Here is a 27,354-nt window from a genome sequence, read left to right as displayed (position 1 = left end):
TACAAACCTTTTATAGAAAACTCCTTTATTAAGTTGTATATAGGACATAGACAAAGCATCCAGACAAGGGAGAGAGACAGCAAAAAGCCCTAAGAGTGTCCAAAGGAGTCACAGCCATGGGACTAAAGACCAAAAACTCATGGCTGTTGAGTTGATTCTGACTCAAGTGACCCTACAGGGCATGAAAGAACTGTCTTTGTAGATTTCTAAGACCGTAACTCTTTACTGAATTAGAAAAGTCTCGATTTCTCCTACAGAGTGGCTAGCAGTTTTGAACTGCTGACCTTGTGGTTAGCAGCCCAAGGCATAACCCACTACACCAAGGCTCCTATGGCTAATTTTAGACCATAAAAAACAAAGAAAATAATCACAAAACCATTAATGGCGGCAGATCAATTAATCACTCTCAAAAGTAAGACTACTCCAAACTCAAACTCATTGCCATCAAGTCAATCTGACCTGTGGCGACCCTGTAGGACAGAGTAGCACTGCTCTTGTAGGTTTCCAAGACTGTAACACTTTCTAGGAGTAGAAAGCCCCATCTTTCTTCCAAAGAGCTGGCAGTTTTGAACTGCCAACCTTGTGGTTAGCTGCCTAACTCATTACCACTATGCCACCAGGGCACCACGGTGGGAAGACACGTGTAGGGAATGGGCCATGATAGACATACGTATACAATTGCAGATTATAAAAATTTATAGGATCGGTTTGGGAACCTTTCAACAACCTGGCTACTTGTTGATCAAGGTAATGACTCAAAACCATGTGTGTCTTAATACCCCTCCTATAAATTACTAAGGATGCACCCAGATAAATTCCCTAAAGGCAAAGACTGCCCCTCCCCAGCCTGGCCAGGGGAGCTGTAATGTACTTTCAACATATGCTGCCTGAGAGCATGGCAGCTGTCGTGGTGCTAGCTAATGGTCAGCTGGAACCCAAAGGGAGGTTGAATGTCCACCAAGGCTCAAAATGGAGTTAGAATTCCCACTATACACCACAGCCTTCCACAAACCAGAAGCTTTAGAAGTTCAGGTCTAATACAAATGGGAATATTTTACAGCCTGGCTGAGCCCAGAGAGTGAGTTGTTCTTAGCTTAACCTGTGGCAAAGTGGGAAAAGATAAGAATGAAGGAAAAAGTTGTGCCTTCGTTTGTGACGGTCCATAATTCTATTATTTTGATATAGCTTTCTCAGGTACTGCATAAGGTAACAGATGCCTAGGCAAATGTACAGAAAACAAATCGGCCTTAGTCCTTCCCTCAGGAAATGAGATCAACAACGCAAGGCTGATTCCTGAGGCAGACTTCAGACAAAGCCTGCAACCTACACTTTTTTTTTTTAACCAATTCTGACCTGTCCCTCCTACTATACTCACTACTTCCCTGCTGAGTTTGGTACTTCATTACAGTAGCCACATAGAACTCATAGACTATATATGTAGACAGTCTGAGGCTAAACATTACCTAAATCTACTGCAAAAGACTTCTTTAAAATACTGAAAAGCAAGGATGTTACTTTGAGGACTAAGATGCGCCTGACCCAAGCCATGGAATTTTCAATGGCCTCATATGCGTGTGAAAGTTGGACACTGAATAAAGAAGACGAAGAAGAATCTGTGCATTTGAATGATGGTGCTGGAGGAGAAGATTGAAATATCATGGACGGATAGAAGGACAAACCGATCTGCCTTGGAAGAAGTATGGTCAGTGTCCCTTACAGGCAAGGATGGCAAGATTTCTTCTTACACATACTTTGGGCATATCGTCGGGAGGGATCAGTTGCTAGAGAAGGGCATCATGTTTGGTAGAGGGACAGCAAGAGAGAGGCCCTCAAGGAGAGGGAGCGACACTGTCGCTGCAGCAATGGGCTCGAACAGAACAATTGTGAGGATGGCACAGGGCCCAGCAGCATTTTGATCTGTTGTGAATAAGGTTGCTCTGGGTTGTAACCAATTTGATGGCACCTAACAACAACACTCACAATTTAACAGGTACCCAGGACAGGATCAGGAAAGGCTCAGGATACAGTTCTTTGGTCAGGACAGCTTCTTGTCATCTGTGCCCACAGGCAGGCCTCCCCCTGGTCCTTGGCCTCTTGGGCCATTTGGTCCCTGCCCTGCTCAGGCAAGTATTACAAAGCTCTTTCACTCTACCAGTGAGTGCCCAGAGGCATCCCACTGCACAATTCGAGCAAGTCTCCTGCCTGAAAGTATTCAGCTCTCTTGCTCCGTGGGCTAAGGAGCTCACTGTGCTGTCTTCTGCTAATCCCCTGGCTTTACTGCCTCTACTGTCACCATTTCTCTTCCATTTCTTCTGTTTCTCACTGGCTCCTAAGTTACAGCTGGATTCTGAGTCTAGGAGGTTCCCAGCACGAGGACCTTGGGTCTACAAGATGTGCTCCACTCCCACCTCTTCTTTTTGATGGCAGTGATCCCTGCTTCCTGCTTTTGTGGTGGCACATTTTAAGCTTTAACAGCATGACAAAGCGGACCAATCCACTAGTTAGGTTTCCATACACCTCGTTTGCATGGTTGTTCTCCCACAAGGCACCATGCACTTTATCTGCATTGTTAGGAAGGCATTCCATCTTCACCTGTGTAGTCCTACCCAGTCATTTGGTGGGAGAAAGGGCCACCTGGAAACTACCCACTGCACTGCACGCCGCCTCCATGCAAAGGCCAGGACCATCACTATCATGAAGTTTCAGGTGGATTATTCAGTAGGGAAGGTAAGCACGGACTGACTTGTGCTTACTTATAGTCTGCAGTGAACAATTTCACAACCCATGGAGACCCACAACCCATGTGGAATTGTTCACTACAGGCTAACAAGTAAACATAAGTCAGCCCGTGCTTACCTTGCCTCCTGGGTATCCAGTCCCTGCCAGGGACTGTAAATTTGAAAAGAGGTTTTGATTCTGTTGGAAGATGCCGTGGGGTTAGGAGAGCGACAGGTGCCAGCCATTCCCAGAAGCAGATTGTGAGAGAGAAGAAAAAGAAAAGTGAAACTGTTTACTACACACTAATAAATAAGCACAACTAGTTATCAGACAGAGTATTGGAGAGATGACTACAGTAGATTAAAATGATATATTGGACTTGGTTAAAAGTGTCACTTCTTGAATCTGTTGTGTCTCTCTGTTTTTAGGTTTATGAAACCCAGGATAGATGAATTTATAGAGACAACAACTAGAATAAGGGTTCCTTGGGGGGGGGGGCGAGGCATATGGTGGAGGAGGTAAAGGGGAACTAACAGCAAGGAGTTCAAGAAGGATGTGTTTTGTTTTTTTTTAGAAGGATGTTTAGAAATTGATTTTGGTAGCAGTTGTACAATCCTACTTGATGTGGTTGAAACTACGGAATAGTATGGTGCCTGGAATAAATGAATGAACACAAATAACCCTATGCCTATCTTGCTTATTAGATCATCCAATACTGAGCAATCTCAGTTCTCTTTGGCAAACACAGGGGATTTAGCCTCAACTACTCTTCCTCGCTCTGAGTTCAGATAGAATTACAAAGCAAGACAAGTGCAGAACCAGGTACTGTGTGGATTAGCGCGCCCCACACCAGCCACTTCAGTCACTCTACCAATTACCAGTCGCCAGCAAGTCAATTCCTGGAGACCCTACCCCTGTCAGGATAGCACTGCGCTCCACAGGGTTTTCAATGGCTGTCTTTGGTTTATTTGAGAGACACATCGCCAGGCCTTTCTTCCAAGGTGCCTCTGGGAAGACCTGAACCTCCAGCTTTTAAATTAGCAGCCAAGCATGTTAGCCATGTGCACCACCCATACTCCTTCACTCGAACCCCTTCCCTTTCACACCCCACGGGACCAACTCAGAGAAAGCAGAGAAGCTTGACAAAAACGGGGTCAAGATGTAAGTGGAAGTGCCTCTAAGCGCTGCAGCCCCCACTTGCTCACCAGAATTTTCTAAGAGCGTTTAAAGACGTTCTCCAAGTAAGATATACAAGTAGCTAAAAAAGCTCATGAGAAAATGCTCAATGTCATCAGTCACCAGGGAAATTCAAGTCAAAACCACAATGAGATGGCACTATCAAACCCATTAAGACAGGTCAGACTCCAACCCTTGGAAAATAACCCGTGCTGTATGGATACATTGGGACACAGCTGGTACAGCCACTGAGGGGTGTGGCATTCAGGAATTGAAACAAAGGATCATCACATGGTCCAGTAATTCCAATATCCAAAGGAACTGAAAACAGGGGTTCAAAGCAGATACTTGTACACAAATGTTCGCTGCAAAATTACCCACCACAGCCTGAAGGTGGAAGCAACCCAAGTGCCTCCATCTACCATTCATAGATAAACAAAATGTGCTGTATACAATGAAGTATTACTCAATCCTTAAGAAGCAATCAAGTTAAGGACCCAATAGAAAGTAAATGTCTATGGGAGGGAACGAGCCAGTCAGTCAGTGTAGTGTAGCACTGATGAAGCATACAACTTTCCTCCAGTTCTTTAATGCTTCCTCCCCCACCCCAAACTATCATGATCCCAATTCTACCTTACATATCCGCTAGACCAGAGCATGTACACTGGTACAGGGAAGAAAGAGCTGAAAACACAGGGAATTCAGGACAGATAAACTCCTTAGGACCAATAATGAGAGTAGACACACCAGGAGGGTAAAGGGAAGGTGGGAGAGAAAGGGAGAACCTATCACAAGGATCTACATATAACCCCCTCCCTGGGAGACGGACAACAGAAAAGTGGGTAAAGGGAGACATCAGACAGTGTAAGACATGAAAAAATACATAATAAATTATCAAGGGGGAGAGAGGGAGGGAGGGGAAAGTGAGCTGATACCAAGGGCTCAAGTAGAAAGAAAATGTTTTGAGAAAGAATGATGGCAACAAATGTCTACATGTGCTTGACACGATGGATGGATGGATGGATGGATGGATGGATGGATGGATGGATGGATTGCGATAAGAGTTGTATGAGCCCCCAATAAAAATGATTTATAAATAAATAAATAAAACCTTATGGGCTAGTCCTAAAAAAAAAAAAAAAAGTAAATGTCATAAAAACAACGACAACACATGTACACATATGCTTGATACAATGGATGTATGGATTGTTATAGAAGCTGTAAGAGCCCCCACCAAAATGACCTTTTAATACTTTTTAAAAATTAAAATGTAAAAGCAAACAAAAATGGAATAGTTTTAGTGCACACTACAATGTGGTTAAAGCTTAAAAAGCTCTGGTGAAGTAAACTGAAGAGGCTTGGTGGCATAGTGGTTACGTGTTGGGCTGATAACCAAGAGGCCAGCAGTTTGAAACTGCCAGCTGCTCCACGGGAGAAAGACGAGGCTTTCTACTCCTGTTACAATCTCAGAAATGCACAGGGTAGAACTACATATAGGATCACTGGGAGTCAGAGTCAACTCCACGCAGTGAGCTTTGTTTCTGAGTTTGGAAAGAAAGCGTGTGAACTAAGCCAGCCACAGAAGGACGCTGCATGGCCCCACATGAACTACCTGGAATGGGCAAATCCCAAGGGAGAAAGTGGGTTAGAGAGTATAAGGTGCTAAGGGGAAGGGGAGGTGGAGAGTTATTGCTTAATGGGTGCAGGGTTTCTATTTGGAGTGATGACAAATTGGGGTTAGGGTTTCACAACATTGTGAATGTACTTAATGTCACTGAACCGTCAACGTAGAAATGGCTGAAATGGCAAATTGTATGTTTTCTTTTTTATTAAAAAACACACACAATTGAAAGGGAAAAAGAACTAGAGTCTATCAGTGAGGAATTGCTCCCGAGCTCTGGCTACCTCGGGTGACATTTTCCTATCTGTCACTGGTAATGGGCAGAAGCTGGAGGCAGTCTCCGGGCCGAAGGCAGCAAGTTCAAAGACAGGCTTTTCTGCTCCAACACCAGCTAAAATCAAGTTGTACGTGCCACAAGATGGAGCAACCTTACAGCACTTTCTGTTCAGCAGGATGTAGTCATTCGAACAGAACAAGGGGCTACTGCATTGGTCACAATGGGAAAAGGTTATGCCCTTTCGCCAGTCACTCAACCCGTATGCTGAGCAACAATCCCAGAAGCTCCATCATATGAAGAACACACCATCGCAACTGGATCAACCACCTGTGCTAGCAGCCTATAATGTGCAGATGACACAACCTTGCTTGATGAAAGTGATGAGGACATGAAGCACGTATTGATGAAGATCAGAGACTACAGTCTTCAGTGTGGGTTACAACTCAGCTTAAAGAAAGCAAAACCCCTCACTAGACCAATAAGCAATAGCATGCTAAATGGAAGCAAGGTTGAAGTTGTGAAGAATTTCATTCTAGGATGTAGGTATGGATCGCGAGAAGAGCTGTAAGAGCCACCAATAAAATAATTTTAAAATATTTTCATTTTATAACCAATGCCCACGAAAGCAGCAGTCATGAAATCGTATGGGGAAGAAAAAGACAAAAGAAATAAACAAATTACCTAGGCAAATCTGCTGTGAACGATGTCCTTAAAAGAGTTGAAAAGTCAAGGTGTTGCGTTGAGAAGTGAGATGCACCTGACCCAAGCCACGGGGTTTTCAATCACCTCACAAGCACACGAAGCCGGACAAGGAAAGAGGAAGGCGGAATCGACACATCTGAGTTACGGGGAACATGCCACGGACGGCCAGAAGAATGAACAAATCTGTCTCAGAAGTATGGCCACAATGCTCCTCCGAAGCAAGGCTGAGGAGAGGACATCTCACTTCCCCTGGACACGTTATCCGGAAGGACCGATTCCCAGCGAAGGACGCCATGCTTGGTGGAGGGTAAGTACGCAAGCGAGAAACCCTCGGAGGTGAGTTGACACTGTAGCTGAGTTGGACCCAAGCAGAAGTCAGACACAGCGGCGACCGGCTGCTTGTGTCATTGCTCGGAAGGGTCAGGACCGGTCACTCCAGAGTGACAGAAAGACGAGTGTTCGTGATGGGCTCAGAGGCGGGACTGCGGAGTGACTGCTCATGACACAGGGTTTGATCTTTCAGGGATGAAGATGTTCCAGAGCCAAATAGCGGGGATGGGTGCCTAGCTTGACGACCATATGAAAAACCATGCAATTGTACACGTTAAAAGGATGAACCCTATGGCGTGTACATTATGTACCAATGCTTTAAAAACATAGGGACAAATCCAGTCGCAGCCAATACCTGGTCATCAGGAGGCCCCGGGTGGCTAATGCCCTTGGCTGCCAACAGAGAGGCTGAAAGGTCAAGTCCACCCAGAGATGCCTCAGAGCAGCCTTGAAATCCCTGTGGAGGGCAGGAGTCAGAAAAAAACAGGATGGCATGGTCTCAGGGGAGACGGCCCTCTCTGTAGCTGAGTGGTTCTCAGGGACGTCGCCAGACCGACAGAATCAGCATCAGTGGGAAATGATTACAAGTACCATCTCCAGACCCCGTCCCAGAGCCACAGAACCCGAAACTCTAAGGGTGGAGCCCCCAGTCCGTTATAACAAGGCTCCCCACCTCCACCGCACGCTCCACGCAACCCTGACGGCCAACCTTAAGAAGGCCTGCTCTGGGGCAGAGGGAACGTTTCCTGTAAAGAGCCGGATCTTTTTTCAATGATCACGTATTCTTCATTTTGTCCTTTTCTTTTATTTATTTTTTGTCCTTTCCTTTTCACAACTCTTTTTAAAAGGTGGAAAACATTCTTAGCCCCCAGATATTAAAAACACAAACAACAACAACAAATAAAACCAGGCTGTTGTGAAGCACCATCACATGACTCCAGCAGAGTGACTCCGTGTGATGGAGTCGAACTGCCTCGTTGGGTTTTGTTGCTGGGAGCAAGGTAAAGTGAGGGCAGCTAACTGTAAGGACAGCAGTTTGAAACCACCAGCCACTCCGAGGGAGCAAGACGAGGCTTTCTACTCCCATCAGGAGTCACAGGCTCAGAAACCTACCAGGGGGAGTTCTACGTGTCCTATAGGCCCACTGCTATGAAGACAAGACTTTCTACGCCTGTAAAGAGTCACAGGCTCAGAAACCCAGCGGGGAAGTTCTACCCTGTCCTATAGGGTTATTGCTCAGCGTGGGAATGGATCTGAGGGCAGTGAGTTTGGGATCTTTCTAGGAGCTGATGACCAGGACTGCGGGGTGGGCTGGACTGCTGACCTTGGGTTCGTTAAGTCAGGGAGCCCTTAACCAGTGCACCCCAGAGAAAGGCAGCAGCTGGATTTGGCCGCTCAAGAGACAGGCTCTCAACCCCTGTTCTACCACACCTCGACTCCCATTCTGTGAGGCGTCTGGTTGCCAGCAAAGAGCAGCGGCCTCTCCCACCGCCCTAAATTAGGAAAATGAACAATGACCCCCAAGCAACAGACGGACCCGCCCTGACTGTGGTGTCCCCTGCTCCGGGCCGAGGCCAAAACTGAAGGCAGGATGTATTATTTAACTTCGTCTCCAGGAAATTCCTTGGACTCCTTGAAAGAAATGTATTCAGTTCACAGGGATGACCCTCTGAACAGGGCCAGCAAACTTTCCCGGCCAAAATTCATCTGCACGTTAACCCCAGGTGAGCCACAACACTCCCTGTGGAGCTGGGGACACCGGCCAGGGCAGACACGCTGGGGGAGGGAAGGAAGGGGACTGTGCTTTGCTACGTGCCCTGCGTCCTTCCAGGCACTTTGGTCCGGGTGGATTTCCCCCCTGGGCCGGACACCAGCCTCACTTTGGTGTCTGACCCCGTGGGCTGAGGAAGGGAGGCAGCCAGGAAGCTGTGCTCACTACAGTGTGAGGTGTATGCCTACATCTATTCTGTTCAATTCCACCTAGTGGGTTTCTCTTTTAAAGCAGATGGGGGGGGGGCAGAAATGGGGGGGGGGCAGTGGGGAGAACTTCCAGTGTCCCAGACGAGATCTCCAGAAGAGACCCAGGGCAGGAGAACAAAGTGAGTAGTAGTCAGAAGGCAGGCCCGGCCCGACCGCCCGGCAGACAGCTTTTTCTGGCTCTCGTGACTCCTGGGAACCTGAGGGATCCGGTTTGACAGCACTCCCAAAGAAACCCCCCGGACCGGGGGCAACGGGGCGGCAAGTGGGGCAGGGTAGAGACAAGAAGGCCAGGGGAAGACGCTTTGCCTCACCTCCTTCTGACCGCGGTAGGAACGGCGGGAGTCAAAGATGCCATGGCTTGGCTAGGGTGGAAAAGTAAGAGAAGGGGGAAGAACCAGCACCTCTCTGGGTTCCAGCGGCCTCTCCTCAATTGTGGCTGGAACCCCAGCATCTCAAAGGCCTCTCCAGGCACCCAACTGGTTAGCTTGAGTGTCTGCCCCTGCAGGCAACAGCACCTTCTCTGCGCTCCTGGTCTCCAGGGAATGGGGGTTGGGAGTAGGGAGCCTTGGTCTGTGTGCCCCCCACCCACCCCAAACCCACTCTGGCCTTCAGGCCTTGGAGGCAAGGGTGCGAGGGCCGGGCATGCACTGCAGCCAGGGAAGAGCTGATGAGGTTGGAGGAGGACTGGTCCTTGCTGGGGCGGGGCAGCTAGAGACCCTTGTTGAAGTAGACATGAGCCACGCGGTCTCCATAGGTGGCCCTGATGGTGTCTTGCAGCTCAGGTTCCAGAAAAGAAACAGGCAGTCGGCTGAAAAGAAAGGAGAGGGCAGTGAGCACAATGCTTCCTGAAACGCAGCCCGCCACCAATGCCAGCTTGAGAAGCCCCTCCCTCTCCCCCATCTCCGTGGGCTTCTGGCCAGAAACCTTAGTGGCTTCTGTACCCCACACTGGGGTGGATTTCACCTCCCTGGAGCTGAGGTTCCTTGGGTTCCCCACATGCCCACGTGCGACATGTCAGCGCTCTGCCACACAGGGGACTTGGCCCAGGAGGACCAAATGAAGGGAAAGGGGCGCCGGTGGCACACTGGTTAAAGCACTCCGCTGCCCACCCAAGCGTCTGTGGTATGACCTCACCGGCAGCCCCAGGAGCAGGAAGACAGATGTGGCAGGCTGCTTCCGTAAAGATTTGCAGCCTCAGACACCCCGGGGCAGCTCTACTCAGTCTTGCCCGGTTGGCGATGAGCGGGAATCGATTCTATGGGCACTGCCCACTGCGAGGCCAGCATCTTCCCTGTATGTATCCATGCCACACCTGGTCTCCTGGCACCTGCTCCCAACCTGCTTCCTTTCCCTTCCCCATCATCCCCCTGCTCTCCATGTCCCCTCCAGGACCTTCCAGAAAAGGGGAGATGGGAGGAGTCCATGCTCTTGCAACCTTGAACCAGGCTAAAGCCAGACCCAACCAAAGACCTCCCAGTGGCCCAGCCGTCAGGGGAAGCCCGCGGTTCCCTCACCTTCTCCCAAAGGAGTCCCTACACAGCAGGGAGAGCGAGACCTCACCCCTCCTCCTGGCTTCTCCCACCCCGAGAAGGTCTGGTTCGGTTTGCCATGCATTCGCGGTAAAGAGACCCAGCGCTCAGGCCAATGGGCACCTGCCCTTGGGTAAATGCTGCCCTTGCAGTCCCCACCCCGCTTCCCTCCTTCAGGGCAGCAGGCAGGTCAGGGGGCGTCGGCAGGACGGGCAAGCAGTAAAGCAAAGCGAGGAGTGAGCAGCGGGTACCATGTCTGTGGGAAGAGTCCGCACGCCACGGGCACCATGAAGATGAGGCTGTAAAGGAAAGAGAAATCAAAAGCGTTAGGGGTCTCTTCCCACAGACCTGTCCTCACCCTCCAGCTCTCTCTCCTGCTCCCCAACCAGCTGGGGTGGGGGGAGGTGATCTGAGCAGAAGAGAGAGACAATGAGGTCGCGAGGGATGCAGGCAGCCGACCAGTCACAGCCACAGGGCCTGATGTGTGGGCAAGGAGGGAGAGGCAGGGAGCCCAAGGCCCTGCTCCTTTATCCATCAGACAAAACCCAACCCAACCCAACCCAATACCATTGAGACCATCCCAACCCCTGGGCTAGGGGTGCCCGGGAGAGGGCAGAGCTCCTCACAGAACTCAAAGGGCTTGTTGAAATGTGGAGGTGGGCTCAGTGGATCCAGGGAAGGGCTGGAGACTCTCCAATTCTACGTCCTCAGATGCTGCTGCTGGTCCAGGACCATATTTTAAGAAACAAGGCCTGACAACGATGACGTTTGAGAACCCAGCAGGCCTGGCTTGGCATCCCATTTTTGCCACCCAGGAGCTGTGTGGTTTTGAGCGACTGAGTGCTCAGCCAACAGCAGGAAGCAGCAGCACCCACATCCAAGTGTCCCCGGGAGTAGCCAATGGCATGTACACAAAGAGCCCCGAGGAACCACTCCATTCGCATGACGTTCAAGGCAGCTATGGGGCAAATGGAGCTCCAGCAGTTACCAGCCATCTTTCCTAAAAGGTTTCCTCTTTCCTAAAAGGGGATGATGACAGTATACTCGGGCTCCCTGGGTGGTACAAACGGTTCACGTGCTTGGCCGCTAATCGAAAGAGGTTCAAGGTTAAAGTCTACCCAGAGATGGCGCAACAGAAAGGCCTGGCAACCCCATTCCCAAAAACTCCGCCCTTGAAAACACAGGGAGCACCAACCTAGCCTGACAGATATGGGGTTACCAGGAGTCGGAATCAGCCCAAAAGCAACTAGCTTTAATAGTCTACGTAACTCTAGGGAGGAGTCCAGGTGGCGTGGTGGTTACCGGGTGGGCTGTGATCCGCAAGGTCGGCAGTTCGAAACTACCCCCAGTAGCTCATGGCGGTTGTCATCCGCTCCCAGGTTGTGCAGAACGTGCATGATGCGGGGTCATGCCCAGCCAGCGGGCAGACGTCTCAGAATGCAGGCAAGACTTCCTGGGGCACGTTACAGCCCCGCCAAAGCCGAGTCTCTGCATTCTTGTCCCTCCACACTGAAAGTCCAAAGGCAGACCCCAACATGGGCAGGTACCCCGAGTACCTTACTTTTCAGAGTAACTGGTGTAGGGTGTCTCACCTTCCAAAAAGCCAGGGTACAGTTCTCTAGAGGGACTCCCCCCTCCTAGCCTGAGAGCGGCCACTTTTAACTTCAGGCAGAGGGGCGAGTGGCTCTCCAACATGTGCTCCACAAGAACACCTAATGGGAGTCCCGGGGTCCCCCAGCCAGGTCAGGACCCGAGCCACCAAGCAGGTTATACTCACAAGCACCCACACAGCACGACCTGCAACGGGGCATGCAGCGCCTTGACTTTCTGCAGAGAACAAACAGAAGAGACCCACATGGCATGGCCCTAGCTAAGGTCACCCACCCCCTGCCACCCGTCGGCCAGCCATTCAGTGAGAGGACCCCCCCTCCCCCTCAGCAGGATCGCTTAGCCCTGCAGAGGGGAGTGGCAGGGAAACCTGCTGGCCTCGCTCTCTGCACACAAGGTCAGCAAGGCCGCTGCAGCATCTAAAACAGGTGGCCTGGGGCCTGGTGTAGACTAGGCTTGAGCAAGGTGAAGGGGCGATGGAGTGAGCACATGACAGCAGGGTCAGGCGCTCCCTGACACAGGTGAGGGCGCAGGAAGGATATGCTACTCACCTTCATGAAGTGCAGTTTCTCCAGTCGTTCCATGAGGACCGGCAGTAAGACTAGGAGAGACCAGAGAGGAGCTGGGGGAGGGCAAGAAGCCTCGTCCAAGTGCCCTGCTGAAGTCACACCCCTTCCCTGCCAAAGCTCCAGGAATATTTTCCATTCGGGAGCATTCTGCATGGGGATGGCCACCCCTACCCTCGAGCCAAGTCCCAGCAGAACAGTGGTTCCCAACCTGCACACTTGTAATCATAGTTGGACAGGCCCAAAGCCTCCTCCCCTAAACTCACAATACCTAGAACAATACAATGTACACCGGCCTCTGTAACTGGTCCCCCAGAAGGGCAGACAACTTCTCCTCTCTGACACTGTCTCTGGCACCCAGCACCATGGCCTACACATAGCAGACGCTTGGTGAGGACTGCTAAATGGACACAGCATCTTCCCCCAAGTCTCTGGCTGACTGTTGCTCCAGGAACCCCGTTCGGTCCTCCTGTAGCTCTTGGCATTCAAGCAAACCAGTTTGGGAAGCAAGGCTGTGGAGGCTGGGGTCCCACCTCCTACCAGAAAGCCAAGTGTAGCTGAGGACCCTGTCCACCATATTCTACAGGAGCCCCCGCCCAGGAGCCCTCCCCCGTCTTACTCATGCCAGGCGCTGCCATGGTGATCCGGGAAATAACCACTTGGGTGATGCCCACGGCTGCAGCTCTCTGAAGGTAGAAAGGAGTATGTTGTCAGGAATGGCTTGATCTAGCATACCTCGGGGCCATACTGTACGGCTGGGGAGGATCGTGGTCAAGGCTGAGCTAGTCAAGGGGGAGGGATGGCTCTGACAGGGCCTGGGGGGACCTCACTGATCCCTCTCCCTCCCAGCCAGACGCTTACAGCTTCAAGACCAGAGAGAATGGAGGAAGGACAGGGGACCATGTTCTGAACAGAGGAAAGCAGGGAAAGCGACGGGGAATGAAGACGGGGTCCCTCCATATGTGGTGCCTGGGCCGTCTCTGGCCACGAAGGAGAGGGACGGGAGTGAGGGGGAAGGTGCTTTGCCCGCCCCAAAGGAAGGCCACTGCTCACCCGAGAATGGCCAAGCTCTGTATCATCCCTGGCCTTCACACAGATGCCCTGGAGGAGCTCCCTACACACAGACAGGGGTTGTTGGACTTAGGAAAGAGGTGCTGGACACCTGCCAGTCATGTGACACCCCAGGAGCCCAAAGCTCTAGGAAACGGCCAGTGGCTTGGACCTCAGCCTTCCTTCTGGGCCCCACTGAAGAGTACCCCAGAAGCAAGCACGGGTAATAGCCCAAAGAGCTAGTCTGCACTTGGGCCTCCTAGATGGGCTCCTGGAACTGCAGCAGGCAGGACCCTGAGCACATTAACTGACTCTCCTAAAGCCTCAGTTCTCCTCCTCTGAAAAATGGGGATAGTCCTGGCACCTCCTGCAGAGCACTTGGTAAGGGGCCAACAAGATGGTACCTTCCAAGGACTCAGGCCCAGCCCCCACCCCCCGCCCGCCCCCGATGACAGAGTGGGTGGCTGCTCCACCGAGAGTCGTAGGACGGCTGTGGTGCTCCAGGCCATTGTGGACAGCACAGAAACAGACCAGGCACTGGCTGGGACTCGTTCATTGGTGGGAAAGGGTGACCAGCCAGTGCAGGGGAAGCAGAGAGGAGCAGTCCACACGCAGGCCTGTCCTGCTGGTGCTCTTTCTACTGGGAAACATTTCCATTATACTGGGAAACATTTCCACTAGCTAGCAGTCATCTCAAGAAGACGGGGCTCGCAGCTGTTGCTGCTGCTGGCAATAATGACAAAGGGGGGGGGGGCTATCGTTCACTATATGTGTTTATGTATAATGTTCCAGGCATTGTGCTTTCTGCATGTTACCTCATTAAATCTTCCTAATGGGCCACAGCTACGCTTTCGTCTTTTCCCATTCCTACGGAAAGCTTAAGGCTGGTGCCTAGAAGCCAGCAGTCTATTGGCCCTCCTATGGCTTCTTTCAGAGCTTCTTATTCTGTCCTATCTTGAGACGCTTGTTTTCTTTTTTATTATTATTATTAAAAGATCATTTTATTGGGGGTTCTCACAACTCTTATAACGATGCATAGATTCATTGTATCAAGGCTATTTGTACAAATGTCATCACTCTTTTCTAGACATCGGCTGCCTATTGGGCCCTTGGTATAGTAGGTTCTTTTATTTCCCAATCATTTTATTGGGGGCTCATACAACTCTTATCACAATCATACATCCATCCATTGTGTCATGCACATTTGCTGCCATCATCATTCTCAAAACACTTTCTACTTGAGCTCTTGATATCAGCTCATTTTCCCCTCCCTCCCCCACCCTAGTTTAGTCCATTCTTCCTCTGACATTTCTGTCTTTACTTCATCCTCAAGGCTTTGGAAGTAGGCAGCAGTCACAACTTAAATAAAACAGTGTCAGTTGAAAGAACTTCCTCTAGTCTGCAACCGATCCAGGAAGTGACTCCCTCAACATGGACCACAGAGACTGACCCTAAGTCACCCACCACTCCTGGGGAAGGGGGGGAGAGCGATCCTCAGGCCCTACTGAGGCGCCTCCCACAGCCCACCCACCACTGTCTTGACACCTGGCACAGGTAATCTAGTGCTTTGTAGAAAGGAATGTACTCACTGTTGTCGCATCATTGGGATGTTGACACAGTTAGCTGCTGCCACGGCGGCAAAGGGCACCCAGCGGCCCACCAGGGGCGGAGCTCTCTGTCAGAGGAGGGAACCATGGGGACTGTCAGGCTCACCGGGAGATGAGGATGGTGGAAGTTTAAAGTCTTCACAAGTCACGCCCTGGTGGTACAGTGGTTAAGTGGCTACTAACAGAAAAAGCCAGCTGGTGGTTCCAATTCACCAGTTACTCCATGAAGACAGATGTGACCATCTGCCTCTAGAAAGATTACAGCCTGGGAAACCCTACAGGGCAGCTCTACTCTGTCCTATAGGGCCGTGAGGAGGCGGCATCGCCTGGACAGTGAATTTTCAGGCCCTGACAGAATGTCTCCTAAGGAGCCTGGTGATATAGTGGTTACCAGTGGCGCTGCTAACCCCAAGGTCAGCATTAGAAACCAGCAGCCACTCTGCTGGAGGAAAAGGAGGCTTTCCACTCCTGCCAAGAGTTACAGTCTTCAGAAACCCAGGGGCAGTTCCACTGTGTCCGTCAGGGTGGCTGTGAATAGGGACAGACTTGATGATAAGGAGTTAGGTTGTGGTTTGACACCATTCTGAATTCCCCAGAGTCCCTGAATTGCCTGAGAAGGCCCAACCCAGTAACACCCTACTGATTGAAAGGATTTCATGGAAAAATAGAATTAAAAGATAATGGCAAAAAAAAAAAAAGATAATAGCATTTTCCCCACAAAATTTCTTGAAGCTCCCTCTATTGCAGTGATTCTCAACCTTCCTAATGCCGTGGCCCTTTAATACAGCTCCTCATGTTGTGGTGACCCCCCCCAACCATAAAATGATTTTTTTTTTGCTACTTCATCAGTGTAATTTTGCTGCTGTTATGATATCTGATATGTAGGATATATTTTCATTGTTATACATTGAACATAATTAAAGCATAGTGATCAATCACAAAAACAATATGCAATTATAATTCATGAAGTGTCGTTTTACCTCCAATACTGCTGCTTTCAACTCAGTTGCTGCTTTCTACACAGTAGCTGCTCTCTACACATGTGTGACTGGTCTGTATAAGTACATTATGGCGCCAACCCTGTCACATACACCTGTATTTACATGGGGTGTATGTGATGGGTTGGAGCGATGATGTTACCACATCAGGTACTGTATCTGCATGTGGGTGGACCCCCCTTGGAGACGGATAGAGGAGCAGTGTCTTGATTCCTAAGACCATCGGGAATGTGTGTTTTCAGATAGTCTTAGGCGACCCCTGTGAAAGGGTCGTTCAACCCCCAGGTTGAGAACCAGTTCTATTGCCTCGAGACTAGTCTGGGCATACCAATTCATCCAGCCAGCGGGCATGGCTGATTTTGCCCAGGACTCTGCTGCCCCCCAGTGGCCACCACTGTCCACAGCAGCCCAGACCGTACCTTTGTCAATGTGTTCATGCCCACGGCAGTGGCCACGGCAGTGGTTGTGGCTGTGAAGTACGAAAGCGCCATCTGCCTAGTGGAGGAGAGAGATGCTTTTGAAGCAGGGAAGGGAGTCCTGCTGGCTTGAGGGAGAAAGTCTGGCAAGCTTGCCCATGATGAGTCCCCAACTTCATCAGCACCTTTGTACTTGGCTGAATCCTGACCCTTCCAGACTCAGCTGAAAGGTTATCTCCGCTTCTCGGATCCACCTGTCTCCACAGACCGCACCCCTGTGGTTCTCTATCTTGTCACCCTGTTTTTATTAGGGCACCACGCACAATCTGAGGTCGCTGCAGCTGTCTTCTTTTTAGACCTTACCCTCCAAGAGAGCAGAGACCACACCTGTCTGAGTCAACAATGGCCCTTGGGCGCCTAGGATGAGCGTGGCACGTAAAGCACGCTCAAGACATATTTTTTTTGCGAAACGAATGAAGACATGAAGGAATGAACGTGCGTGCAGCTGGTCTACCTGATCGACGTGGGGGAAGCTGCATTCCTGTTGGTGTAGTTGACTAAGGCGTTGAAAGACTGGTTCACCCACTGCCAGAAGACCACCGCCGGCACTGTCCTACAGTCGGAGAAACCAGGAGAGGCAGGGCAGAGGAGGATGGAGGGAAGGCTTGGGATATACTAGCCACATCACCTGCAACTTCCCAAATGGTCTGTGCTGTTTTAGACGCCCTCCCTGCCCCTTCCTTACCTGGCAAAGCCTGCGAGACCATGATTTCCTCCTTGGGACCTTCCCCATCCTACCCCTGGCCCTCCAAAGAGGGTGAGCTGTTCCACGCACCCTGCTCAGTCAACACCAGCTCCAGCCTTGAACCTGCCCCTTACCAAGCTGCCTGGCCACTGTTCACTTCTTGGTCTCCTCCACAAAACTGGGAGCTTCCCGAGGGAAGGGATGATATTCCTAACACCTAGCACCAGGCAGGGCTCCCCGTCAAGGTTGGCTAAATCAGTGCACGAATGGGATAGGGAAGGAAGGGGACGAGGTATGAGCGAGGGCTTCCCAACATTCATGAAAGAGTGGAATGGAAAGACCATGGGGTTCGCCAGCAGTCACACATCTGCCCACTGAATACAAGGAAAAGTGCCTCCTGCTTTCGATGTATGTTAATGTGGCATTATAAAAATACATGAAACGCATGGCTAAGTCATCGCTTCAAAAAGAGGGAGTTAGGATAGTCTATTAATTAAGAGTCAGGATGGCCTGGGCAATAGATAGCCCAGGCACTAGTATTTCCTGGCTGTGTGAACTTGGACAAGAGACTTCCCTACAACTCCAGCTCTTCATGCAGAAAAGCGGGGTAATAGTAGCTACTTGCAAGGTGCGTGTGTCAGCAGACTTGAGCTGCATGGGGCTGTCCGTAGCTGACTTTTTCAGAGGTCAATCACCAGACTTTTCTTCCAAAGCCCTTCTGGATGGACTTGAACCACCTGCCTTTCAGTTTGCAACCTAAGCCTGTTGCACTCTTTGTACCACCCAGGGATTCTAAGTCGTCCATCCCGGGGGCTTATCATTCTCCCACTGTGGCTCCCGGCTAACCAGGTCCAGGCAGCTGTACCTCACCACTCCCCGGTCCCCACCTGTAGAACTGCAACATGAAGCCGGTGAGGATCATGCCCCCAGGGACCTGGAAGGACATGCGCCCGATGACATTCATCTTCTCCCCAGTGTCGGGGTGGAAGGCTGAGTCGTACAGCTTCTTAGCATACAGCAGTTGTTCCACTTGGGTGCCTGGGGGCACAGTGCCCATCCTGTTACCAAAGACAAGAAGATGATAGCCCAGCCCAGTGATGGTTCCCTGCCTTCGTTCTCCCTCATTCCGGGGGTCTTTCCTCGCTGCACACCCACCCAGCCCCTCCCTCCACCTCACCGGCTCTTCTCCACCATCAGCTTGGCCCAGTCCAGCTCCCGCTCTGGCACCAGGACCGTTCGGGGATCCGTGATGTTGAAGAAGTGCTTCACCCGCCCCAGGAACATGCTTTGGTCCCAGCGGGGAGCATCAATGTTGAAGCCTGACAGGTCCACCTCCATCCTGCTCACACACAAGAGGTGGGGACAGAGCAAGCATGAGGATCGTCCCCAGATTCAGGGTTCCTGGGGCCCTCCCATCATTGTACACTGCCTACATTCATTCACCCACTGCTGGGGGGAGGGCCCAGCGAGTAGTCAGCAGACAGAGCCATCAGGCCCCAACCTGTGTTTCCAGAGGGCCTGCTGGTGGCCAGCCTTGTGCTTGGTCATGCCATGGGGGAAGACCAGGAAAGGAGACAGCACAGCTCTCGTCCTTGGGGAGCAGAGATTGGTGGGGGTGGGGTGTGAGCAAGGCCCTGGAATCCAGAAGAGATGTACCAGGAGGAGGAAGCCCTGGGCTCAAAGGGCAGGCAGGCAAGGTCAGAGGTAAAGGTGGGTCTGAACTTGTATGATCGCCTTCATCACTGAGCCAGTGTGCCTGTGGCTCTAAGACACCTGGCTGGTTTTAACAAGCAGAGACCGCGTTTCTCCGTTCAGGAGGCTAGGTGTCAGAGCCAGAGCCCCGGCTCTAGGGGACGGTTTTCTCTCTCACGGTTTGCTCTGGGGAAATGTCTTTTGTATCCCTCTGGATTCCGTTCCTTGGCGATCTTCACGTGGCCTCTCTTATCTCTGCTTGCTCCTTTGACCTAATCTGCTCTTTTTAGTTCAAAGACAATTGCCTTTACCTTGCACCCTGCATGGATGTGGCCTCTTTACCAAGAAAACCCATTCCCAGACGGGAGTATAACCACAGGCGGAAACCAACCCAACCAAGCTGACTGCCAACATAGTCAAAACAACCTCCCTCTCCCCCTCCCATCATGACCTCAATCCTCCCTTACAAGTCTGGCTAGACCAGAGGATGGACACTGGTACAGATAGGAACTGGAAACACAGTGAATCCAGGGCCAATAATCCCTTTAGGACCAGTGGTGAGAGTGGCGATACTGGGAGGGTGGAGGGAAGGTGGAGTAGAAACGGGGAATGGATTACAAGGATCTACATATAACCTCCTCCTTGGGAGATGAACAGAAAAGTGGGTGAAGGGAGATGTCAGACAGTGTAAGATATGAGAATAATAATTTATAATTTATCAAGGGTTCACGAGGGAGGCGGGGAGCAGGGAGGGAGGGGAAAAATGAGGAGCTGATACCAAGGGGTCAAGTAGAAATCAAATGTTTTGAGAATGCTGATGGCAAGATATGCACAAATGTGCTTGACACAATGGCTGCATGTATGAATTGTGATAAGAGTTGTACGAGCCCCCAATAAAATGACTTTAAAAAAATACCTGCACGGGGTTTCTGAGGCTGTAATCTTTATGGAAACAGAGCTTTCTCTCAGAGAACAGCTGGTGGGTTTGAACCGCTAACCTTGAGGTTAGCCATTCAATGCTTCCTGACAGCACTACCAGGACTCCTGAAGCACAGGTATAAAAACTAAATCCCAAACTCAACCCCATCCACTGAGTGTGACTCAGGGTGACCTGAGAAAAACACCCATTTCCAAGGCTATAAATCTTTACAGGAGTAGAAAGTCTCATCTGTGTCCCACGGAGCAGCTGGTGGGTTCAAATCACTGACCTTGTTGGTTGCAGCCTAGCTCATTACCACTACACCCCTAACGCTCCTGTACCACGGGTATAGGAGTTAGGATTTACAACACAAGTTTTGTGGGGAGACCATTCAACCCACGCCTGCATGAGTGAGATCCGTCCAGAGCTGAGAGGTGGGGAAGTGACCCCAGGACAAGGGCAGGAGTGCACAGTTATGTCAGCACACCCCACAAGCAGTGAGAAGCCAGAGTGGCAGAATCTAAAACCCGGGTGGTGGCTACATCTCCATTTTCCTGGAACTGTTGTCCCAGGGTCACCATGAACACAACTCTCTTTTCCATCTCAAGAGCTTCCCAGTTTGATTGACAGATTACACGGTCACTGGATCTAAGGAGTCCTGGTAGTGGTGTGGGTTCCACGCTGTCCTCTTAACCGCAAGGTTCGCAGTTCAAGCCACCAGAGGCTTTCTGCAGTTCCCGTTTCGGAAGCCCACGGGGGCAGTTATACTCTGTCCTAAGGGTCCCTGTGAGCCAGAATCAACTCCAAGGCAGTACGTTTGGTTTGTGTCTAAGATGAACGCGGGATTCTGAACACACTGTGAAGAGAAGAAATAAGGACTCAACATTAGCCAGATGGGGGGCATAGTATCTCAGACAAAGTGTGGAAACTGAACAGTGCTTGTGGGGACCAGAAGGCGGTGAAGAGACCAGCTAACACTTAGGAGCTCTTACTGTATGCCTGAGCTTTTGCTTAGCATGGGATATGCATTTTTACAATTCTTATTCCCAAAAGCCCTATGAGGAAGACACTTCCCATTTAAGCCCGTTTTATGGATGCAGACACTGAAGGATGGGGAAGTTTTGGAATTTAACCAGGTCCCATCAGCACTGGGCAGTGGCAGAACTTCAAGAGTGTGGCAAGGTCAGACCTGTGATTTGGAAGGCACATGCCGGGCATGTGAATCAACAGAGTGGGCTGGGACCTCTCAGCATGCAGAGGCACCAGCTGGGCAAGATGTCGGGGCTCAAGTGGATACAGGTGGCCTACGTCAGAGAGGAGGCCCCAGAATTGGAGCCTTTTAAGGAAGCAGAGGTTTAGGATTTGCTAAGTGGTTGCAGGAGCTGTGAATTATTTAGTGTGGTTCTTTCAGCCAACATCTCTAACTCCACCATGACCTTTTCCTGCATGGGACTAGTAAGAAGGGGCCGGGGACGGGGACACAGAGTGTGAAGATGCTGACAGGAGTCCCTGGACTGCCATCCTGCTGCATATAAAATAAGCCCTCTGAGAAGCAGGAGGAAGGATGTCATGACCAGCAAGAGCCAGGGGTTGAGTGCTCTGGGCCTGAGAACCCTGTGCGGTGAGCTTCCTGGATCCAGGAGACCGCTGTGACGTCAGCGGAGTAGCAGCAGAACCAGGAGCCAGAGCCTGAAACAGGGGGATGGACCGCCCAGTCCACAGAGCAAGTAAACCTGAGTGTCTTGGGGCAGGAGGCTGGCTTGTGGAGTGGGGCGCCACTAAGCACTTAAATTGGAGGAGCTGGGCCTGTTGTCCTGCAGAAGTGGAGCGGAGTGCCTTCAGGTTGAAGCTTACTGAAGTGGGGGCGCTTCTGGGCACTTAATTCAGGGAGCTGGGTTTGGTGACCTGTGAAGCTTGCATTGAATGCCTTCAGACTGAAGCTGACACCAGAGTGGGATGTCCCTCAGGCAGACCTGAAAGACCTTTGGGACATGTGCTATTGAACCACTATCTCCTGAGCAGTTCTCATCTGCATGGCCACCCGTCAACGTCCTTAATAGACTCTTTACACCTAAATATTGTCTGTGAGTTCTGTGTAGCCATTGCAATAGCTAGTAGAACCTACAGGTAAAACAGTTCTAATCATTTAGGCTAATTAAGGCAAGGCAGTGATAATGGGAATATTGTATCAGTCAAGGTTCAACCAGAGAGCAGAGAGAAAGAAATATAGATATTTTGTTAAGTGTGGTCAAGTCAATGTTGACACATAGTGACATAAGTCATGTAGCAGTCCCTTTCCCCACCCCCACAACTGCTTACATCTGATTAAGCCAGGCCCACCCAAGATGAGCTCCCTTTTGATTAATTGAAAGCCAACCAATGAGGGACTTTAGTTATAGCTGTAAAACTCCTTCACAGTACCACCTACCTAGATTCTGGTTTGAATGAACAAAAGGGGTTGTGCGTGCGTGCACGCGCGTGCGTGCACACCCCCCCAAAACAGTGGCTGTCTCCTTCCTAACCCACTCTATCCACAACAGACCAGAGAGGGAATCCTGAGCCATGTTTTGTTTTGCTTTCAGCCTCGTCAAGCAGGCTAGTGACAAATATCTAGCCCACCACCTGGGGTTTCTGACTTTGGCCACAGGGAACAGAGATGGAGCATCTCAGAAATTAGCTTTAGGGAGAAAACAGTGTGTTTGATTTTCCACGCGTTGGGTTTCAAGTGACGTGGAACTTCCTTAAATGTGAGGCAGCCTCCTTGCTTTGCAAGTCCCGTTGCCTGTCTAGAACGCTATTCCCGCCTGCTCTCCACTACACAAGCTCCATTCATCCTGCGGATTTCAGCCTAAGACTCGTCTTCTTCTGGGCAGCACCTTCCATCTCCTGTCTCCTCTGCCCTCAGACCTCTTAGCTCCGGACGCCTTCAGCGCTGTGACAGTTTGTCACTACCCTCTGCGGCTCCGTCCAGATGAACAACTTGCCTACCTCCCTCTTCAGACCCAAAGCTCCTCCAAGTCAGCACTCCTCTTGCTCGGTGGCCCCGGTGCCCGGCAGTGCCCAGCGCAGTGTCGGCCTGAGGAAGGCATCCAAGTGTCTGTGAATAAGAGGTTCCCTTGGCTGGCCTTTGGAGAGTCAGGTCTGAGAGAATCCCAGAGCAGAGAGGCCTGGGCTAGAAGCAGATGACAGAGTCAGCAGCACTGGGGCCGTAAGAGCATTTCCCAGTGAAAAGCTGAGGGCACACCTGAAGTAGCACCCCATTCTAGAAACATGCTGAAGAAGGGACTCCCCCCTCCCCCCACCCAGCACACACACAAAATGAGCAACCAGAGAGATGGGGGCTGGGGGGGACAGCCAACAGAGGGGGGAAAGAGAGTGGTGGTCCATTTTAATTTTATTCTGATGACGATGATGTTTTTGCTTTACTGAATGTAGATTTATTTTGTCACAGTTTAGGAGGCTAGAAGCCCAAGTTCAGATCACCTGCTCTTGGGGGAGACTTCCTGTGCCCCTGCTGGAGGAAGGGCTTCACCTCTTAGGTCCTGAGAAAACTTCACGGGCCTCTGAAGCTGCCTTCCTCTGGAGCAGCGATTCTCAACCTGTAGGTCATGACCCCTTTGGGTAGCAAAATTAGTTGAGTAGCAATGAAAATAATGTTATGGTTGGGGGTCACTGCCACATGAGGAACTATATGAAGCGTTGCAGCCCGAGGAAGGTTGAGAACCGCTGCTCTAGAGCCAGGAGGTTCTCAAGTCGGGGACCCAAGTCCAAAGGACATGCTCGGCTCTCAGCTTTTCCTCTGGGTGGTACCACGTGCCTCCACCCTCCTCACTGCCGTTACTTCTTGGAGGGACAACAGGTGTGACTCGAGCAAGCCTGTGACTTGGGTCTCTCTCCTCCTGTGAGGCGATTTCACAATCTTTCTTAGAATGAGAGACATGTCAGCTGGTTGGCTTGCCAAGGGGCATGTCATTTTGGCCGTGGAAGGAGCCCGGAGAGGCCCAGCTTGAAGTCACCACAGCGGCCCTGCCAGCCTTGATGTCAGTAGGCAGCAGGCATTAGCCAGGCACAAGTAGCCACTGCCCAAACTCTGCCTGCCTGTCTCCTGTCCCCGGGAAGCCCACACGGTAGCGCTGGGTTCTGCCCTCCAGGACAGGCTGACTCAGTGTCTGGCAGGCTGATTCAAAGACCAAAGTCCTCTCGCTTAGTCCCAGTTGAACCCAAGAGTGGGAGGAGGGGCAAGAACTCATTTCTCCAGACTCTGTTGTATGATTTCAACTTGTCGTGACCCCTATAAGACGGAGTAGAATTCCACTGCCCCATATGGTTTCCAAAGCTATAACCTCTACAGGAGCAGGTGACCACGTGGTTTCTCCCACAGAGCAGCTGAGGGGCTGGACCCGCTAACCTCTGGGTTAGTGAAGGAGCAAGGGTTCCTGCCCTGACTCTAAACGCAGTCGGCCTGGCCCCGTCGATTACACCACCTCAGCTTCCAGAAGCCACTGGAGAAAGTAGACTGAGTCAAGTGCTACCCCCCCCCCCCATCACCCAACCACCCACCCCTTCAGTCCTTCTCTGCCACCTCTCCACTGTCCAGCTCAGCATTTGAAAAGTCCCCCACCCTTCTGCCACGCCCACCACAACGGGGAAACCATTTGCTAAATTATGCAAGAACCTTTGCCTTCCTTACAGAGTTCAGGGGGTGGGGGGTGCAGCCCAGCTCCTGTCTTCTGCGAAAGGAAAGGCAAGCAAGGTGGGCTTTTTAAAAAAAACAAAATCTAAATTCTCTGTGGGGTGCACTCCCACACGCCCACCGTCCACCCACCCTCTAAGTTGCCCCTCCTCTCTTCAGGACAGAGGACCTGGAACCTCTTGGAGGCTCTAGAGGGAAGTCAAGCCAGTTACATCCCCAGGGCACCCCGGGCTTCTCCTTAGCAGGATCTGGGGCTTTTGCAATGATCACTGCCTTGTTATTTAGTGACTTGATTCAAGTCAGCCTCCCTTGATCATGCGGCCGAGCTCCTAAGCAGGGGCCCAGGTCGGTGTGGGTCATTGTCTCAGCTGCCTTCATGAAATAGCTACAACTTATTCTTGGGTCTTTGGGCAATGTCACTTTTTGCAAGTCAAACTCAGCATCTGACTTGGTTCTGGAATGGCCAGCAGCAGACTTGCTTCACAGCGAGTGATGGGTCAGAGCAGGGGTGCTCCAGAGGGCTTTTCTTTCTTCCCCGAGGTATCTTAACAAGTGGCTGGGTGTGTTCCAGCCCCCTAATGTTTTGGTTAGCAGTAGAGCATCGAAGGTTCTGAGTTCAAGGCTCCTTGAACTACAGGTCGTCTCTAACTTTTCTTCCACTACTGTTCTCTCAGCTCCCAAACAGGGTGGCCCCACTCCTGAGAACAAGGAGGAGCTAGAAATCAAATAGGTGATTGTCCAGTACCTCCTGTTGCTTCCCAGGGTGAGAAAATGTTCAATTGCATTAGCCTAATCCCTCGGTTCACAGAAAGGGAAGCGGAAGCCCAGAGAGGTCCAGAGAGGTCCACAGGCAGCTCGGTGCCCTGTACTAAAACCTCAAGTTGATATAAATCAAGAAACCCACCCCCACTGAGCCCATTCTGATTCACCACGACCCTGTGTAGAGTTTCAGGGATGATAAATCTTAAAGGTAGCAGACAGCCTCCTTTTTCTCCCCTGGGGCAGCAGGTAGTTAGAATCACCAACCTTACAGTCAGCAGTTCAATGCCTTAACCCATAAGATCCAGTCCCCCCAAAAGCTGATGCTAACCAGGGTCTTCCTTCTCCAGGGTCATGAGGCTTGGCTTAGGATCACCTGGACAGTTTCTTTCTACCAACCCATTTCAACACTCATTGCTGTCAAGTTGATTCTGACTCACAGCCACCCTGCAGGTCAGAGGAGGGCTGCCCTTCCAGTTTCCTGGAAGCAATCCTCTCTCTCTCTCTCTCTCTCTCTCTCTCTCTCTCTCTCTCTCTCTCTCTCTCTCTCTCTCTCTCTCTCTCGCAGATGCGCTGGTGGGTTTGAAGCCTCAGCCTTTCCGTTAGCAACCAAGTACTTAACCACCATGCCGCAAGGCTCCTTCTCCTTCCACTACAGCCTACTTGTTTTCTAAGCAAAAGGTAAGGAACAAGAGAAAGAGGGGGATAACCTACTGCCACTAGTGTAGGACTGCTCGCCCCTCCCATAGAGCCCTGGACGTAGACACTGCAGCAAATAGTAACACAGCTCAGGGAAGAAGCTTCCAAACCTTCTCTGGGGTCTTCTCTGGAAATGGGGGAAAGTGCAGATCATTTTCTCTACCCATGATTACCTGCCTAGAGCAAAGTGGAACATCACACCAGGCAGCCAGACTCGATAAGGTTTGCACAGGGACCACTGAGATAGGTGAGGTTTGGTGCAAAACCTGGTTACAGCTAGCGGGGGAGTGAGATTAATGATTAATTGAGTTGGCACATACACTCTTGTCATTTCAAGGGAACCATAATGCTAGGCACAGACACAACTCAGAGGAATGTGCCTTGCCTGTTTCACAAAAAGGCCATCAAGCTAGAGATGACTGGAGATGGTCGTTTGGCATGTCATTCAGTTACAGTGATCCTACAGGATGGAGTAGAACAACTCTTATAGGATTTCCAAGGCTGTAATCCACACAGGAGACTGTCTCTCTTACACTGCTGATGGGTTTGATCTGCTGACCTTTCTGTTAGCACCTGAGCTCTTAACCACAGTGCCATCGGGGTCCTTGTAGAGATGGTGCACAGGTTCTGAACTGAATTTTTTCTCTACAAGGTTCTGAAATAGGCATGCAAGCAGCTCATGTTTAAGAATTGGTTGGATGCACAAATAATTCAGGACCAACCCACTGTCCATCCATCCAGTAACTCCCACTCATTGCGACCCTACAGGACTGAGCATAGGACTGCACCATAGGGTTTCCAATGAGGTATATCTTGACCGAAACAACCAGTCAAATCTTTTTCCTTGGCTGATGGGTTCAGACGCTTTAACCACTGCGTCCTGAAACAGACTACCTCCTCCCCCTCCCACCAGGATCCCTCATCCCAGATTCTCACAAAGTACGGAGTGGGGGCGCAGCCCAAAACGCCCCCGCCCTTCGGCTTAGCACTCGAAGGTGCTAGGGACCCAGATGGGACAGTCCCAGGCCATTCCTTGTGCCACGTGGCTTCCGCAGGTCCAGCGTCCAGCCCACGCTGCAGCCCAAATTGCAGCCCACCAGTCTAGAGAAAGAAATCAAAGCTTCCTACCGGGACATGGGGACTGAAAGTAGACGTGGCAAGCAGCCTCTTGCCCAAGAGCACTTACCTGACCGCGGGATAAATGCACTGAAACAGCTGCTACCAAATGAAACTCACTTTGGAAGCCTGGTCTGGGCACGGCTAGCCACG

At 51.0% G+C, this 27,354-nt stretch overlaps 1 protein-coding gene across 2 annotated transcripts; it reads right to left on the bottom strand.

Annotated features, from left to right (window-relative positions):
* Positions 1–26: 26 nt before the first annotated feature.
* Positions 27–27,351, bottom strand: SFXN2 (sideroflexin 2). Of its 2 annotated transcripts, none has more exons than XM_075534934.1 (12): positions 27,272–27,351; positions 18,501–18,662; positions 18,211–18,381; positions 17,093–17,191; positions 16,582–16,657; positions 15,147–15,232; positions 13,561–13,621; positions 13,127–13,193; positions 12,493–12,542; positions 12,111–12,160; positions 10,585–10,632; positions 27–9,612 (listed from the first exon to the last, which is right to left on the bottom strand). In XM_075534934.1, exons 2-12 carry the CDS (start codon positions 18,659–18,661, stop codon positions 9,513–9,515), a joined length of 969 nt encoding a protein of 322 aa, XP_075391049.1. In that variant the 5' UTR covers position 18,662; positions 27,272–27,351; the 3' UTR covers positions 27–9,512. The 2 variants fall into 2 exon arrangements, with proteins under 2 accessions (XP_075391049.1, XP_075391050.1); XM_075534935.1 differs by lacking the exon at positions 27,272–27,351 and adding an exon at positions 22,923–23,145.
* Between the last annotated feature and the right edge of the window lie 3 nt (positions 27,352–27,354).

This window comes from Tenrec ecaudatus, chromosome 16 (assembly GCF_050624435.1).
Source record: "Tenrec ecaudatus isolate mTenEca1 chromosome 16, mTenEca1.hap1, whole genome shotgun sequence".
NCBI lineage: Eukaryota > Metazoa > Chordata > Mammalia > Afrosoricida > Tenrecidae > Tenrec > Tenrec ecaudatus.
The sequence above is the reverse complement of the archived record's forward strand: the minus strand, read 5'-3'. Positions and strand labels throughout refer to the sequence as shown.